General features: G+C 42.0%; 1 protein-coding gene across 3 annotated transcripts in view; it reads left to right on the plus strand.

Moving 5' to 3' along the window:
* Window positions 1–16,519, plus strand: part of FBF1 (Fas binding factor 1) — a 100,112-nt gene that overhangs the window by 72,289 nt on the left and 11,304 nt on the right. For 2 of the 3 annotated variants that reach the window (XM_056550682.1, XM_056550683.1), the window contains 6 exons: window positions 1,128–1,246; window positions 1,345–1,467; window positions 9,644–9,829; window positions 11,419–11,595; window positions 13,760–13,897; window positions 14,165–14,297. In XM_056550682.1, the coding sequence (XP_056406657.1) occupies window positions 1,128–1,246; window positions 1,345–1,467; window positions 9,644–9,829; window positions 11,419–11,595; window positions 13,760–13,897; window positions 14,165–14,297 (876 nt within the window). The remainder of the gene's footprint in view (window positions 1–1,127; window positions 1,247–1,344; window positions 1,468–9,643; window positions 9,830–11,418; window positions 11,596–13,759; window positions 13,898–14,164; window positions 14,298–16,519) is intronic. The other variant, XM_056550684.1, reaches the window with a different exon arrangement.

Here is a 16,519-nt window from a genome sequence, read left to right on the forward strand (position 1 = left end):
TAGGGATGACCCTTATGTTTCTAATGACTGATCAATATACTAATATTCCATTGCTGATGGAAATATATATTTGTTCCCTACCCCTTAACCCATACACATCAGCTTGCAATATGCTCGTGACTACGATGGAGGCCTTGCCATGACGCCGATACAACTGAGATAAGGAGTAAAAGACAAAATATCTGACGAACAGCGAACTCTGGAATTTCCCAATTCCCAATTTCTGCCAGGAAATTAATGGACACTAGATATGCTAAAATATACGGACACAATAATCAAACAACCAATCAAAATGTAACATGCTGATTCTGACATCATAGCTAAACCTCCTTCTTTGTCCAATGTAAAAACTAAATTTACTTCCTGGATTAAACAGAACTATTTTGGGGAACAGCTGAGTTTCCTGCTAAGAGAGAGTTATACCAACATCCTGTGTGGTGTATATTTTCTTATGTCGACACTTAGCAGTATATAACAGCACAGTCAATCACATTTGAAAGCCTCCCCTTGGGCCATTCCTGACACTTATATAATGTTGTTTGTAACCATCCCTATACCTATCCCTCTCTGCCACATCACTATTCTTGAATGCTGTAGTAACATATACAAACACTGAGGGGAATTTATGATACCGTTTTACCGCTAAAATTGTTGCAGAAAAAGTCGCAGGCCGTTTTTGTGTGATCATTTTACAACTTCAACCATGTTAAGATTTATTTATTTTTTGCAGTAGTTATTCATTTATGAAATGTGACTTTTCAGAGAAAAGTCACAAATTAGGCACAAATGCCCTCTTGTAGTCGCTAAATTAGACCAAGTCTCACCAGCCTTATAAATAGCATCTAAACAACCATGCTATTGGAAATTGATAAATTCCCCTTACTATATCTATATCTTTTTAAATAGGCAGAGAGTTCCATAGCCTTACTGCTCTTAATGTAATGTAATCCCCCTTTATAATAATATTTTCTTTAGATTAAGCAGATGCCTTCCTGACATGATTAAAATAGATGACACCCAGTTATGTTCAGAATAGTTATTGTTGCTTGTTAAAACATATCTAACCACAAGCTCATAGGGTATTTTATCTTTTTGCTCTTTCTTTTTTTTTTTTTTTTTTTTTCAAGCACTACAGGAACGTTTGACACGGCAGCAGAAAGACATGGAGGACGAGAGGAATAATTTGCGGGTGATAATAACTAATATGGAGACTCGGCTAAGTGAGCAGAGTCGTCTTCTGGAACAGGTAACATGTCAATTAGATTTCTGGAAACTTCCTGTCTGGTTAAGTGACTGTGTTGTACTGTATAGATTATATTTGTTGTTAACTGCACTTCATGGTAGGAACGTTGGCGAGTGTCTGCAGAACAGGCAAAAGTGCAGTCACTACAGCGCTCCCTAGAGGAGGAAAAGAGAATTATGACCCAGCAAATCGCTATAGAAAGAGAGGAATTGGAACGTGCAAAGGTAAGAACATTTGAGTGCACCCCAGTGATCCACTTATAAACATCTGAGTGTAAATTCAGATTTATGGTCTAGAATTAAAAATATAAGCCGTGTGCTTCACTATTATTGAGCACGAGAGATGCATGCATACATTGCTGTACTAACTTGATAATATTATCTGAAAAGGGAATTACATGTCTATATCTATACAGGGTTGGCCATTTATATGGATACACCTTAATAAAATGGGAATGGTTGGTTATATTAACTTCCTGTTTGTGGCACATTAGTATGTGTAAGGGGGGAAACTTTTCAAGATGGATGGTGGCCATTTTGAAGTCAGCCATTTTGAATCCAACTTTAGTTTTTTCAATAGGAAGAGGATCATGTGACACATCAAACTTATTAGGAATTGGGTTTTAACGTAACTTTATTCATTCATGAGTTATTTGCAAATTTCTGACCACTTATGAAATGTGTTCAATGTGCTGCCCATTGTGTTGGATTGTCAATGCAACCCTCTTCTCCCACTCTTCACACACTGATAGCAACACCGCAGGAGAAATGCTAGCACAGGCTTCCAGTATCCGTAGTTTCAGGTGCTGCACATCTCGTATCTTAAGAGCATAGACAATTGCCTTCAGATGACCCCAAAGATAAAAGTCTAAGAGGGTCAGATCGGGACACCTTGGGGGCCATTCAACTGGCCCACGACGACCAATCCACTTTCCAGGAAACTGTTCATCTAGGAATGCTCGGACCTGACACCCATAATGTGGTGGTGCACAATCTTGCTGGAAATCTCAGGGAACGTTCCAGCTTCATCAAACACATCATCATGTAGCAATATCGCATATTCAGTGGCCTACATGATGATGTGTTTCCCTCTTTATGCACTGAAGCTTGCACGTTCCCTGAGTTTTTCCAGCAAGATGGTGCACCACCACATTATGGGTGTCAGGTCCGAGCATTCCTAGATGAACATTTTACTGAAAAGTGGATTGGTCGTTGTGGGCCAGTTGAATGGCCAACAAGGTCTCCCGATCTGACCCCCTTAGACTTTTATCTTTGGGGTCATCTGAAGGCAATTCTCTATGCTGTTAAGATACGAGATGTGCAGCACCTGAAACCACGGATACTGGAAGCCTGTACTAGCATTTCTCCTGCGGTGTTGCTATTAGTGTGTGAAGAGTGGGAGAAGAGGGTTGCATTGACAATCCAACACAATGGGCAGCACATTGAACACATTTTATAAGTGGTCAGAAACTTGTAAATAACTCAGGAAAAAATAAAGTTACATTAAAACCAAGCACATCATTGTTTTTCTTGTAAAATTCCCAATAAGATTGATGTCACATGACCCTCTTCCTATTGAAAAAACAAAAGTTTGATTCAAAATGTCCGACTTCAAAATGGCGGCCATGGTTGCCACCCATCTTGAAAAGTTTCCCCCCCTCACATATACGAATGTGCCACAAAGAGGAAGTTAATATCACCAACCATTCCCATTTTATTAAGGTGTATCCATATAAATGGCCCACCCTATAGAAGAAACAAGCTAGTCTCTAAAGTCCACAGCAGCATTTCATTGATCTAAGCAAAAAGGATCTACAGTGTGAGAGAAGATGGGGAAAGAGTGGTAAAAGTAATGTGAGATAGTAAGCTTGCAGAGGTACTGACTGTGACTAGACTGCCTCTCCCTTGCATCTGTAACAGGCAGATAATGACCACTATGTCCTGTTAGTGAATTAACGAAAATAAAAGGCTGTTTTGCCTGTTTTCACCTGCTATACACTTAATGGAGTACTGAAGCTATAGACACTTATCCCCTTTCCGCAGGATAGGGAATAAGTGTCTGATCGCAGGGGGTCACCCCGCTGGGACCCCCCTGTGCGATCTCTTGTACTGGGGCCTGGCATTACCTCGACTCTACGTGGCTAATTCGTGTGTCGTCGACCTCACTAAGTTCGACGACATGCCCCCTCCATACAGCTCTATGAGAGAGGCGGGGAGCACGGATGCTGCATTTCCGCCTCTCCCTTAGAGATACATAGAGAGAGTGTGTCGGCCATGGTGTCATGCTGCGTCTGACACACCTCCTGCACTGGAGAGCCGCAGCAGAGCCAGGGCCCTGTGCAGGAGATCGCGGGGGGTCCAAACGCTGAGACACTTATCCCCTATACTGCAAATAAGGGGATAAGTGTCTATGGCTGCAGATCTCCTTAATGGCTCGTCCAATATGTATACAAGGAAAAGACGACATTCTAACTCAGGAATATATTGCTTCCTTATTCAGCCTTCCTATATTTAGTTAATAGAATGACAATCAAGCATGTGTGCTGTTGTTCCATTTACTTGTAGGACAAGTGATTGTGGGGGTCCCAGCAGATGGACCCTCACCTTCCTGACACCTATCATCTTTGCTGTAGATAGATCATAAGGTATGATCTTGGGATAACCCAACTAACATTTCTCAGCACCAGCTATGCTTTGAAGGGAAACTGACATACACCAAGCTGAATATACAGGCTTATAGTGTTGGTGACCCTCTTTCCAACAATGTAACATTCGCCAAAAGCTGTGCAGCAGTTGTAGAGACATTTAGCAAAATAAATATATATATATATATATATATATATATATATATATATATATATATATATTATTTAAGAGAAAATAGCAATAAGGGGTGTTGCCATTGCTATTTTAGCTATGCTCAAGGCAGCATCTCTGGCTGTCCTGCCCCTTCATTCCTATTCATTGCTCCTTCATGTGGCAGGCTCACAGCAGCCGAAGCAGGAGCGGTGTCATTGCTCGTGTTCCTGACAGCACGACACACAAGAAGGAGCAGTGAATATTAATAAAGGGAGGAATGGCCATTAGAGCATTGCTAAAAGAGCAATGGGTATACACACTGTTGGAAAGAGGGTCACCCACACTATAAGCCTGTATATTCAGCTTAGTGCAGTTGACCTTCCTTTCAGTTTCCCTTTAATAGCCACAAATACATATAGTGTTGAAATACTTTGGGATAGATACGTGGCTGCCAGGTATCGCTTATTTATAAATCCAACCTGTTCATTTCAATGGGACATGTGCCTGCTGAGCCCTATATACATTAGGTCATCAGTGAATTCCCATTAAAGTTTATGGGCTCTGCTAACTAAAACATAATGTCTGCTTTTAAACCTGGAAATAATCACATCCATCGGAACATCAGTAACTTAAGAATATTATCTTCAAATAATGACTCTGTAGAGCCATAAATGACCTGATGTGCTCCATGGTATTTTCTGTTAACATAAAGGCACATTAACCTTATTTTATGGCAGTGCATTCCACTGGTTGTAATAAAGGTGATTTATGTTCTTTATATTATGCCCATCTTCTGTGTACATTCCAGCCTGGCACATCTGTATATCTAATGGCATATATATATATATATATATATATATATATATATATATATATATATATATATATTTATGAGTGCAGTATTCACATATGTTACAAGGAGACCTTTAGTGTTTTATATGGGACGAGACAAGATCCTTGGGCAGTAGCAAACTACCCTTATACCCTTAGGGTAGTGTGTTATACCAGACAGACTCACTTTATAGTATATTATACCAGAGATACCAATGTTTTCATGGTGACCGACTACAAACCAGCCTAATATATTCAAATCCTGCAGTCATACACCCTTTCCGTTGTCTCCTAATTTGTAGTAAGTAGGAGACAGATGTCCGTATCACTGCAGAATCCAAATATTCAGTTTGTAGCCTATTACTATGAAAACACACAGGTCTGCATTGGAGCTGTAGACATAAAATGATGGACTCTAATAAAAGATTTAAAGTTACCACATATCCACTAGATAAATAATAACTGCAAGATAATGCACCTGGGACATAAAAACCCTCAGGCAGAGTATAGACTCTGTGATACATGTGTAATACATTGTGCTGTGATACAATTCTAATCTCAGTATCTGAGGAGAGGGATTTAGGAGTCATTATTTCAGACTTAAAGGTAGGAAGACAATGTCATAGAGCAGCAGGAAATGCTAGCAGAATGCTTGGATGTATAGGGAGAGGTATAAGCAGTAGAAAGAGAGAAGTGATGTACAGAACACTGGTGAGACCTCACTTGGAGTATTGTGCGCAGTACTGGAGGCCGTATCTCCAGAAGGATATACCGTATTTATCGGCCTATAACACGCACTTTTTAGGCTAAAATTTTTAGCCTAAAGTCTGTGTGCGTGTTATACGCCGATACCCCCCCAGGAAAGGCAGGGGGAGAGAGGCCGTCGCTGCCCGCTTCTCTCCCCCTGCCTTTCCTGGGGTCTAGAGCGCTGCTGTCGGCCCTTTTCACCCCCTGGTTATCGGCGCCGCTGCCCGTTCTGTCCCCCTGACTATCGGTGCCGGCGCCGATAGCCAGGGGGAGAGAAGCGGCGCCGACAGCCAGGGGGAGAGAAGGGGCAGCGGCACCCATTGCAGGCGCCGCTGCCCCGTTGCCTCCCCCCATCCCCAGTGGCATAATTACCTGAGTCGGGTCCGCGCTGCTCCGCTGCTCCAGGCCTCCGTCGTTGCTATGCGCTGAACGGCGCGGCGCATGACGTCAGAGCGCCGCGCCGTGCATAGAAACGACGCTGGTCAGCGGCGCTCTGATGTCATGCGCCGCGCCGTTCAGCGCATAGCAACGACGGAGGCCTGGAGCAGCGCGGACCCGACTCAGGTAATTATGCCACCCGGGATGGGGGGAGGCAACGGGGCAGCGGCGCCGGCAATGGGTGCCGCTGCCCCTTCTCTCCCCCTGGCTGTCGGCGCCGCTTCTCTCCCCCTGGCTATCGGCGCCGCCACCGATAGTCAGGGGGACAGAACGGGCAGCGGCGCCGATAACCAGGGGGTGAAAAGGGCCGACAGCAGCGCTCTAGACCCCAGGAAAGGCAGGGGGAGAGAAGCAGGCAGCGACGGCCTCTCTCCCCCTGCCTTTCCTGGGGGTATATCGGGGTATACACGCGCACACACGCACCCTCATTTTATCATGGATATTTGGGTAAAAAACTTTTTTTACCCAAATATCCTTGGTAAAATGAGGGTGCGTGTTATAGGCCGGTGCGTGGTATACCCCGATAAATACGGTAGATACTCTAGATAGAGTTTAGAGAAGATACTAAACTAGTACATGGATTGCAGGATAAAACTTCCCAGGAAAGGTTAAAGGACCTGAACATGTATAGCTTGGAAGAAAGAAGAGACAGAGGGGATATGATAGAGACTTTTAAATACATAAAGGGAATCAACATGTTAGAGGAGAGGAGATTTAAAAGAAGAAAAACTACCACAAGAGGACAAAGTTTTATATTAGAGGGGTAAAGGTTTCTGCAGTAATATCAGGAAGTATTACTTTACCGAGAGAGTAGTGGATGCATGGAATAGCCTTCCTGCAGAAGTGGTAGCTAAAAATACAGTGAAGGAGTTTAAGCATGCATGAGATAAGCATAAGGCTATCCTTTATATAAGATACGGATAGGTATAAGGCTATCCTTCATATAAGATAGGGATAGGTATAAGGCTATCCTTTATATAAGATAGGGATAGGTATAAGGCTATCCTTCATATAAGATAGGGATAGGTATAAGGCTATCCTTTATATAAGATAGAGATAGGTATAAGACTATCCTTCATATAAGATTGGGATAGGTATATGGCTATCCTTTATATAAGATAGAGATAGGTATAAGACTATCCTTCATATAAGATTGGGATAGGTATAAGGCTATCCTTCATATAAGATAGAGATAGGTATTAGACTATCCTTCATATAAGATAGGGATAGGTATAAGGCTATCCTTCATATAAGATAGAGATAGGTATAAGACTATCCTTCATATAAGATTGGGATAGGTATAAGGCTATCCTTCATATAAGATCGAGATAGGTATAAGACTATCCTTCATATAAGATTGGAATAGGTATAAGGCTATCCTTTATATAAGATAGAGATAGGTATAAGACTATCCTTCATATAAGATTGGGATAGGTATAAGGCTATCCTTCATATAAGATAGAGATAGGTATAAGACTATCCTTCATATAAGATAGGGATAGGTATAAGGCTATCCTTCATATAAGATAGAGATAGGTATAAGACTATCCTTCATATAAGATTGGGATAGGTATAAGGCTATCCTTCATATAAGATAGAGATAGGTATAAGACTATCCTTCATATAAGATTGGGATAGGTATAAGGCTATCCTTCATATAAGATAGAGATAGGTATAAGACTATCCTTCATATAAGATTGGGATAGGTATAAGGCTATCCTTCATATAAGATAGAGATAGGTATAAGACTATCCTTCATATAAGATAGAAATAGGTATAATGCTATCCTTCATATAAGATAGAAATAGGTATAAGGCTATTCTTCATATAAGGTAGGGACAAGGACGGTTCATAAGTATTCTGCATAATGGGCTGACTATATGAGCCAAATGGCTCTTATCTGCCGACCCATTCTATGTTTCTATGTATAACTGAGTGGTGGGGCTCCTACTGCTCAGGTTTGTTCAGAAGTCCCATTTTAGATTAATGGAACCAAATACAATTGGCTTAAGACATGTACATGTACCCCTTTAAAGGGGTATTCTAATTCCACAAAGTTATCCCCTATCTACAAAATAGGGGATAACTAGTGGATGCTAAGAATGCAGGAACACGATGGCCTAGGAAATAACTGGCACACTGGGCTGTGGGGCTTATGGACATTCACAAGCGCTGGATAGTGTCATCCGCCAGTCATCCGGCACAGAGCGAACTTTGCTCTGTGCACCAGATGTCTGGGGTGCCGAGATCGCGGGGGTCCCCACAATCAAACATCTTATCCCCTATCCTTTGGATAGGGGATAAGCTGTCTAGGGGCGGAGTACCCCTTTAAGAATTGGGCATTTTTAACTTCCTATCAAATGTGAAGAAGAAAAAAAGAGGAATAATATTGCTGCATAAAGAAAAAAGCAAGTTATAACTCAGCTGAGCTCAGTGATAAGGGAATCATAAAAGTGGAGCCATCAGTTGACATATATTGTGTCCATTTGGCCTTGGTTTTTGACCCCCTTAAGGAAGCAGCCCATTTTGACCTTGAAGATGGAGCCAATTTTCATTGTTGCATTTTCGTTTTTTCCTCCTCACCTCTTAAGAGCTATCCACAGACCCATATGAGGGTTAGTTTTCTTGCGTGACCAATTGTACCTTGTAATAAAATCTTTTACTTCACCATAAAATGTAATTGCGTAACCCCCAAAAATATTATTTGTGACAGGAAATTGAAAAGTTTCCGACATGTTCTTTTATTCTGTGTGTGTAACTATGATTAAAACAATACAAAGCCCAGCTAATGCTTTACATACCACAATCGGTGCTAATCACAACAATTAAAGGGGTACTCCAGTGGCAAACAATTCATTTAATATCAACTGGTGCCAGAAAGTTTAACAGATTTGTAAATTACTTCTATTAAAAAAAATCTTAATCCTTCCAGTACTTATCAGCTGCTGTATACTACAGAGAAAGTTGTTTTCTTTTTTAATTTATTTTCTGTCTGTCCACAGTGTTCTCTGCTGACACCTCTTTCCATGTCAGGAACTGTCCAGAGTAGGAGCAAATCCCCATAGCAATCCTCTCCTCCTCTGAACAATTCCTGACATGGACAGAGGTGTCAGCAGAGAGCAGTGTGGGAAGACAGAAAAGAAATTCAAAAAGAAAATAACTTTCTCTGTAGTATACAGCAGCTGATAAGTACTGGAAGGATTAAGATTTTTTAATAGAAGTAATTTACAAATCTGTTTAACCTTCTGGCACCAATTGATTTAATATAAATTATTTTCCACCGGAGTACCCCTTTAAAGCACTAGCTGGGCTTTGTAGTGGGTTGATGCTGGGCATCGGCGTGATCACTGATGTTGGCCATTTGCAATGGCTGATATTAGCCAGGATCCACTGTCTGTGAAGCTCGCATCATAGATTGTAGATGTACGCCCTGGTGCGCTGAGTACCAGGCTGCAAGGACGTACATTTACACCCTGTGTCCTATCTGAATTGCACATCAATACATAGTTGCATTCTGCAGAAAAGAAGCCATTAGCCCCAGACTCACTTTTTTTCTCCCCTAATTTTTTTATTTACTCCCATACAGAGTGCTCTGTTGGTGGAACATCAGTCAGTCATGACTCGCTGTGAAGAAGAGCGGAAGAAACTTGCTGCAGAGTGGTCTGAATTTCACAGTCAGCAGAAACTGAGCAAGGAACGAGCAGAGAAAGATGTCAGCAGAGCGATCATGGTGGAGTCCCAGAGAGAAAACGCCATTATCAGTTTGGCTAAGGTCCACCTCCTATAATAACTTGCATAGCATTCAGTTTACTGCATTTGAACTCTCTCCACTAAGTGTAGTCCCTGAAAACAGGTTTACTATATATTATAAGAGGATCAATTATATGGGGCCCAAATGATAGCGCATAAAGATTCATGGTACCTTACATATATATATATATATATATATATATATATATATATATATATATCTGTGCTTCCATAACATAGAAAAAAAAAATTATTCTCTGGGGCCAAACGTCAATGAACTAGATAAGGACTTCAAAAGAAGACAGAATTACCTGGTGCTGTCCAGAACAAGAATACAGTGATCCCTCAACTTACAATGGTCTCAACATACATTAGTTTCAACATACAGTGGTCTTTTCTGGACCATTGTAATTAGAAACCAGACTCGCCATACAATGCTACAGACAGTCCAGATCTGCGAAACATGTCAATGGCTGGAAGAACTGACCAATCAGAATAGGCATTCACTGGTAAAACTCCTGTATTACTGAAGTGTATGCACTGACTGGTGTCTGTCAGGGAGGTAGTACATGTTCTGTACTACTCTTTATCTGTGCCAGAGTTAGCTGCTCCTTTGGACACTAGGTGAGGGCGGCTCCATGTTACTTTTTTAGGACATTGCTTGTTCTGTACAGGACCCTGAAGAAGCTCCTGTGCTCTACATAGACAGTGATTTACAGCTCCCAGCAGATCTTTATTACTTTTATATGTAAGGGCTTTCTTTATCTGTATTAGTTATCTACTTATTTTTCTTTAATCCTCACTTTTTCCTATTTTTGGATGACATTTTGGGGCTTCAGCACCAATTACCAGGTTTCCATAGAGTTATGCTCTCAACATACAATGGTTTCAACATACAATGGTCGACCTGGAACCAATTAATATTGTAACTTGAGGGACCACTGTAGATCCGTGGATACTTCAGCTAAGTAGCTTTATCGTAACAATCATGCAACGCGTTTCGCTGCGCATGCGCAGCGAAACGCGTTGCATGATTGTTACAATAAAGCTGCTTACCTGAAGTATCTACGGATCTACGTATTCTTGCTCTGGACAGCGCCAGGTAATCCTGTCTTCTTCTGATGTCCTTATCTAGTTGATGCTACCTTGTGACAGGACGGCTGCAGTCGGAATTTACCACATATGTGCTTCACATTGTTGTTATGTTACACAACCAACTTTTGGTAAGAGGCCATATTCCTCCTCCCTGTGGGATTACTTGGAGTCCTGCGCCTTCTCCCCTTTCTATTTTCAAACATCAATGAGGCATTCCTAAAGTGCTTAGGGCTGAAACACTTCCTTGCCCTATTCCTATACCTGTCCTTGCTTGATTGACAGTCAGCTGGAGTCCTGTTCCACATCTCGTCCATCCGCACGATTTATATGAACAATACATGAACTAGATTTCGAAACTGGTCTGGAAGCTGAGCCTTGACTGTCAATCAAGTAGGGACAGGAATGGTGTTGGAAGTCAGTGTATCTGTTCAAGTACTGAGTAGATTTCACTAGATTATGTGACTTCAGTGCCATCTGCTGTTTGTACTTATTTCCTACTTTGTTTCTCCTCTTTAGGAACAGGCAGAGCTGAAAGTGCAGTTTAGTGAGCTGCGGAACAGAGAGCAGCAGCTGGCACTAGACAGGGAGGCTCTAGAGAAAGAGAGACAGGAGCTGAGGCTTGAGAAAGAACGGGTAAATGCCTCTGCTCTCCGTGTTCGACAACGGGCTGAGGAAGTAGAGAGTATGAGCAAGGTAATGTTCCTCCGCAACATGCACTGGCAAAGTGTTTATGTTTTAAATAGTCATAACTAAATGTGAAACATAATTTCTTTAAGGGGTACACTGGTGCAAAAAAAAAATTATTTTTTTTTTTTTTAAATGAACTGGTGCCAGAAAGTTAAACAGATTTGTAAATTACTTTACTATTTAAAAATCTCAATCCTTTCAGTACTTATTAGCAGCTGTATGCTACAGAGGAAATTATTTTCTTTTTTCATTTCTTTTTTTGTCTTATCCACAGTGCTCTCTGCTGACACCTCTGTCTGTGTCAGGAACTGTCCAGAGCAGCATAGGTTTGCTATGGGGATTTTCTCCTGCTCTGGACAGTTCATGATACAGGCATCAGGTGTCAGCAGAGAGCGCTGTGGACAAGACAAAAAAATTCATTAAAAAAGAAATGAATTTCCTCTGTAGCATACAGCTGCTAATAAGTACTGGAAGGGTAAAGATTTTTTAATAGAAGTCATTTACAAATCTGTTTAACTTTCTGGTACCAGTTGATTTTAAAAAAATGTTTTCCACCGGTGTACCCCTTTAAAGAGTACCTGTCATCAATATTTTCTAAACTAACTCAGATTATATTCCCAATCTACTCCTAACATCCCTCCTGCCCTTAACATTTTTTCCAAGCTTTAAAACGCTCTGTATCATACATTCCCCCTTGCTCACATTGTGTGAACTCCCGTCAGGAGAAAGTGGGCGTTGCCCAGCAGGTGCAACGTCACTGAAGGCTTCGAGAGCCGTGCCTCGCCATGCCCCTCACTTCCTGAGTTTGGTCTCCTGCCAGGCCGGGAGGAGACCAAACTAACTGTTTGACTTGTGCAGGTTAGAGAACAGAGCCACCTAGTGGCCGTTTTTTCAATCACATTAAAAACATTTAAGGGTTTAGAATTTTAACAGCAAGTAAATAGCAGAGTGTCTTATGATTACATAAGGAACAATATATTAAAAGTTTGCTTTGGTGACAGGTACTCTTTAATTCTTGTTCTTTATCTGCTAATCTGTAAAATGGTATTTTTACCTCCAATGATGCAACAAAGGAAAATGTGAAAAAGTATAAAGCTGCATTATTTATGAGTTTTTATTGAACGTTTTAGATGCAGAATTAGATTTGCTCGCTGCTGCATTAGTCAAGTCACATTCTCCTTAATAAAGGCGTACCTTTAGCAAAACCAGCTCTCTGCTCAGCTGTTTGTGGTGAGCAAACAGGTGGTTGTTGACATTTCTGCCTCGTCATAGATATAGTGGAATTGCAGCACGGTCTCCAGTCACTGTCTCTTTAAAGGGGTACTCCACTGGCCAGCGTTTGGAAGTAAACGTTCCGAACGTTGTTTTTGCGCTGCGGGGGTCGCCCATGCCCCTTGTGATACCATGACCATGCCCCCTCAATGCAAATCTATGGGAGGGGGCGTGACTGCCACCACGCCCCCTCACATAGACTTGCATTTAGGGAGCGTGGCCATAATGTCATGATGGGCATTGTCGACCCCCGCAGTGTGAAAACAGCATTTGGAACATTTACTTGCAAACGCTGGCCAGTGGAGTACCCCTTTTAAAGGAGTATTCCAGCATTTAAAAATGTATTCCCTATTCACAGGTATCTGATCGAAGGGGGTCCAACCTCTAGCTCACAGGATAAGGGATACATTTCTAAATGCACGAGTACCCCATTAAAGGGGTACTCCTGCAAAAAAAAAATTTTCAATAAATTACTTCACACCACTCCCCCGGTGCCTCTAGTATAGCTGTGCCTTTCTCCGGTGCCGTCTTCTTCCTACATGGGGTCCAACAAGTAACAATGCAGCTAAGCTAATTGCTGGTCGCAGTTGTGTCCCAACTCATCCAGTGATTGGCTGGGCAGCAGTGTGACCTAATCAGCCCCAGCATCAGTCTTCTTCCTTGTGCCCAGCCCAATATGTCCTATTGCCTCTCAGCCAATCATTGGCCAAGGCAGGACACTGCTGTTGCCAGTGATTAGCTGAGCTGCAATTTTGCGTGTCGTTCCCCAAAAGCAGGAAGAGGACTGCATCAGATGATGGGATTGCAATACTGGAGACATCTGGTCGGTGTGAGAGTAATGTACTACACACAAAGAACATGCACAATAGTGACTCTCTTTATTCTTCTTCAATCCTAGCTGGCATCTCAGCGTTATGAAGATGGGGAAAAGGCCTTAAGTGAGGCCAAAAAAATTGAGTCTAGACATCAGGAAAGGCTGAGATCTATTCAAGGCCAACTGGAATATTTGGGACAACGGGAGGAACATCTTCACCAAGTAAGGAAATTACATACCTTATCTACAGTGAAATCAATAAGACATGAAGACTGCTGTGTAATCTCATATAGAGCATTATTGGGTCCCTGGGACCCCAGATAAGTATGTAAATTGGCATCAAGTAATATAAGATTTATGTACAATGAATGAGTTATAAAATTACGGTAGAATAAAATAAAAAAAATTACACTTGACTGTATTTATAAATCTGCAGTTAGTGGGTGTATTTTGTCTCTTCTATAATCTACCTGTCCCTCCTATTCACAGGAGAATATAAATCTGGCACGTCAGAGGACAAAATTAGAACAGTTTAGACAGGGGCTGCCAATTACACCTTTGCTGTTCCCTAACACAGATCTGGAACCTCAACATCCGCTGTCTACATCACTTCCTCTGAATGGTGAGGCTGATATTGTGTCTCAATTTTTTTTAGTAATGCATAGCATGTAAAACATTCAGTGCATCCATATGTTTTCTCTTACTACATATTTATTACACTGAGTTGCATTGTATTTCACAGAGGGGTACACAGTTAAAAAATTAACCTTTATTCAGACGCTTAAAAAGCTGGAAAAAAAAAAACACAACAAACAGTAGGTTGTACACACAAAATCCCTGGTTGTCCCTGACGGGGAGATGTAGTGATGTCTATCCCTTTGACTTCGCCCTAGAAGTCCCTGGTAATCAAACTCACGACCTTGCACTGGTAAAACTCGACGCGTTTCTTCCACATTGGTGGGTTCCTCAGGGTTTAACCAGGCAAACAACAACAAAACCATATACAAGGTTAAAAAATCACCAAGGCAAAATCACCACTCTAGTTATAAATACAGAGTTGAAGGTGCATAAACTGTAACCAGGTAAAAGGTACAGATGCATATATATTACTTGTGAGTACAAGGTTAAATGTAGCACAATTTTACACAAGCAATATGAAAAACACACTCAAAGTTGGTGGTTAGAGTGAGACCAGTAAGTGCTGATAAAAAATTGCTACTCCCTGACAGCGGCTGTCCGCAAGCCAGGTACAGATACTCACAGTCTTCCTAGGCCGCAGTGGTGGTATCCCAGGGTGCGTTCCCATAGTGGTGGGAAGCGTGGAAGGCCGATGAATGTCCTGGCTGACATGTGCTGCGGACCCCAGAGCTTTAAATTTGGCATCTAAACTCGCAGAACTCACGCGTTCCGAAGCATCTTGCACCACTTCCGGATATTGATGTCTTGCCCTGCGGTCGGTTCTAGGTAGCGCCAGAATGCGGCTCACGGCGTTGTCAGCAACTGTCACAAAAGGGCCGTACTTAGCGGATTGCAAGTAAAGAGGCTCAGTGATAAATATCGGAGGTTTATAACACTATGCAGTTAAAGACTTATCCCGTTGTGCAAATAGGGTAAGTATCAAACTTATACAAATTATTTGTGCAAGTGCACTGAATGAACAGGGTCTGAATACACTATATACAGGTCCCATTACAGATACCCAAGGTACTGGGAAGGGTACAAATATAATAAAAGGTGATTGAACTGCGGGAGCAGATAAATCAGCCATGCATGTATAAATACCGGGACATGGGGAGAACAGCACCAAGACAGCATTACACATAATGAAACAAAGGGAGATCAACAGCAGAAAGAGGGTATATCAATTAAGTTGCATAATTCTACAGTCAGGGGAAGGGTGGAGAAGGCCGGTTGGCCAGACAAAGTATGTTAGAGGTAGCAAGCAAAGCTTAATGCTTCATTAAGGCAATGAGGGGTCTGTGTTTGTTGATGGAAAATCCACCAAGTCTCTTTTTTGGAATATCAATTCATCCCAATCCCCATTCTCACAGGGGGTCTGACCAATTCCATCCCTACAAACTTTGGCATCACCACCATGAGTGACATTAATGTGTTGTGCCACTGGTTTGTCTGCTTGGCTAGTAATGTCTCTCAAATGCTCTCCCATTCTTCTCCCTGATCGTTTTTCCAATATATTCCAATCCACAGCTACAGGTGGCCTACTTCTGCAGTTGATAAAATCCCATACTGAGAATAGTTGTCCGCTGCTGAATGTCTTGGTCACCTCCACGTGCCCACATGCAATGCATCCGCTGCAGGTAACTGGTCTGTCCTGCCAGGCACCTCTTGCAGCAGGGGCCACAAAATGGCTTTTAACAAGCCTATCTCTGAGGCTTCTGCCTTTTCTAAAAGAAATCTGAGGGCGAGGTCCCAGGACCCCCTTCAGATCAGGGTCCATCTTTAGGACCTCCCAATGTCTATTCAAGATGCGTTTAACATCATGCGCTCCCCCATCAAAAGTGGCTACCAACCTCACTATGCTGTCCGACTTATCATTGGGGGGTTGTGGTACTAGAAAGCCCACTCTGTCCACATCTTTGGTCTCTTGGTAGGCCTTACGTAGTACCCGTTCTTTTGGGATGCCTAGTTTTAATGGCAAAGGGTGATGACTATGCCATTCAAGCAGGGAATTGGTGGCCGTAGCTTTTCGGAACACCGTAGAATCTAAAGTCCTTGTAGGGTCTTTTTTTGATCAAGACATCCAGAAAGGGCAGTTCATCCTGTGCAATCTCGGAGGTAAATCTAAGGCCTACCACATTCAAGTTCAGGGCTTGTACGAAGGCC

This window comes from Hyla sarda, chromosome 13 (genome assembly GCF_029499605.1).
Source record: "Hyla sarda isolate aHylSar1 chromosome 13, aHylSar1.hap1, whole genome shotgun sequence".
In the NCBI taxonomy this organism is placed as follows: Eukaryota; Metazoa; Chordata; class Amphibia; order Anura; family Hylidae; genus Hyla; species Hyla sarda.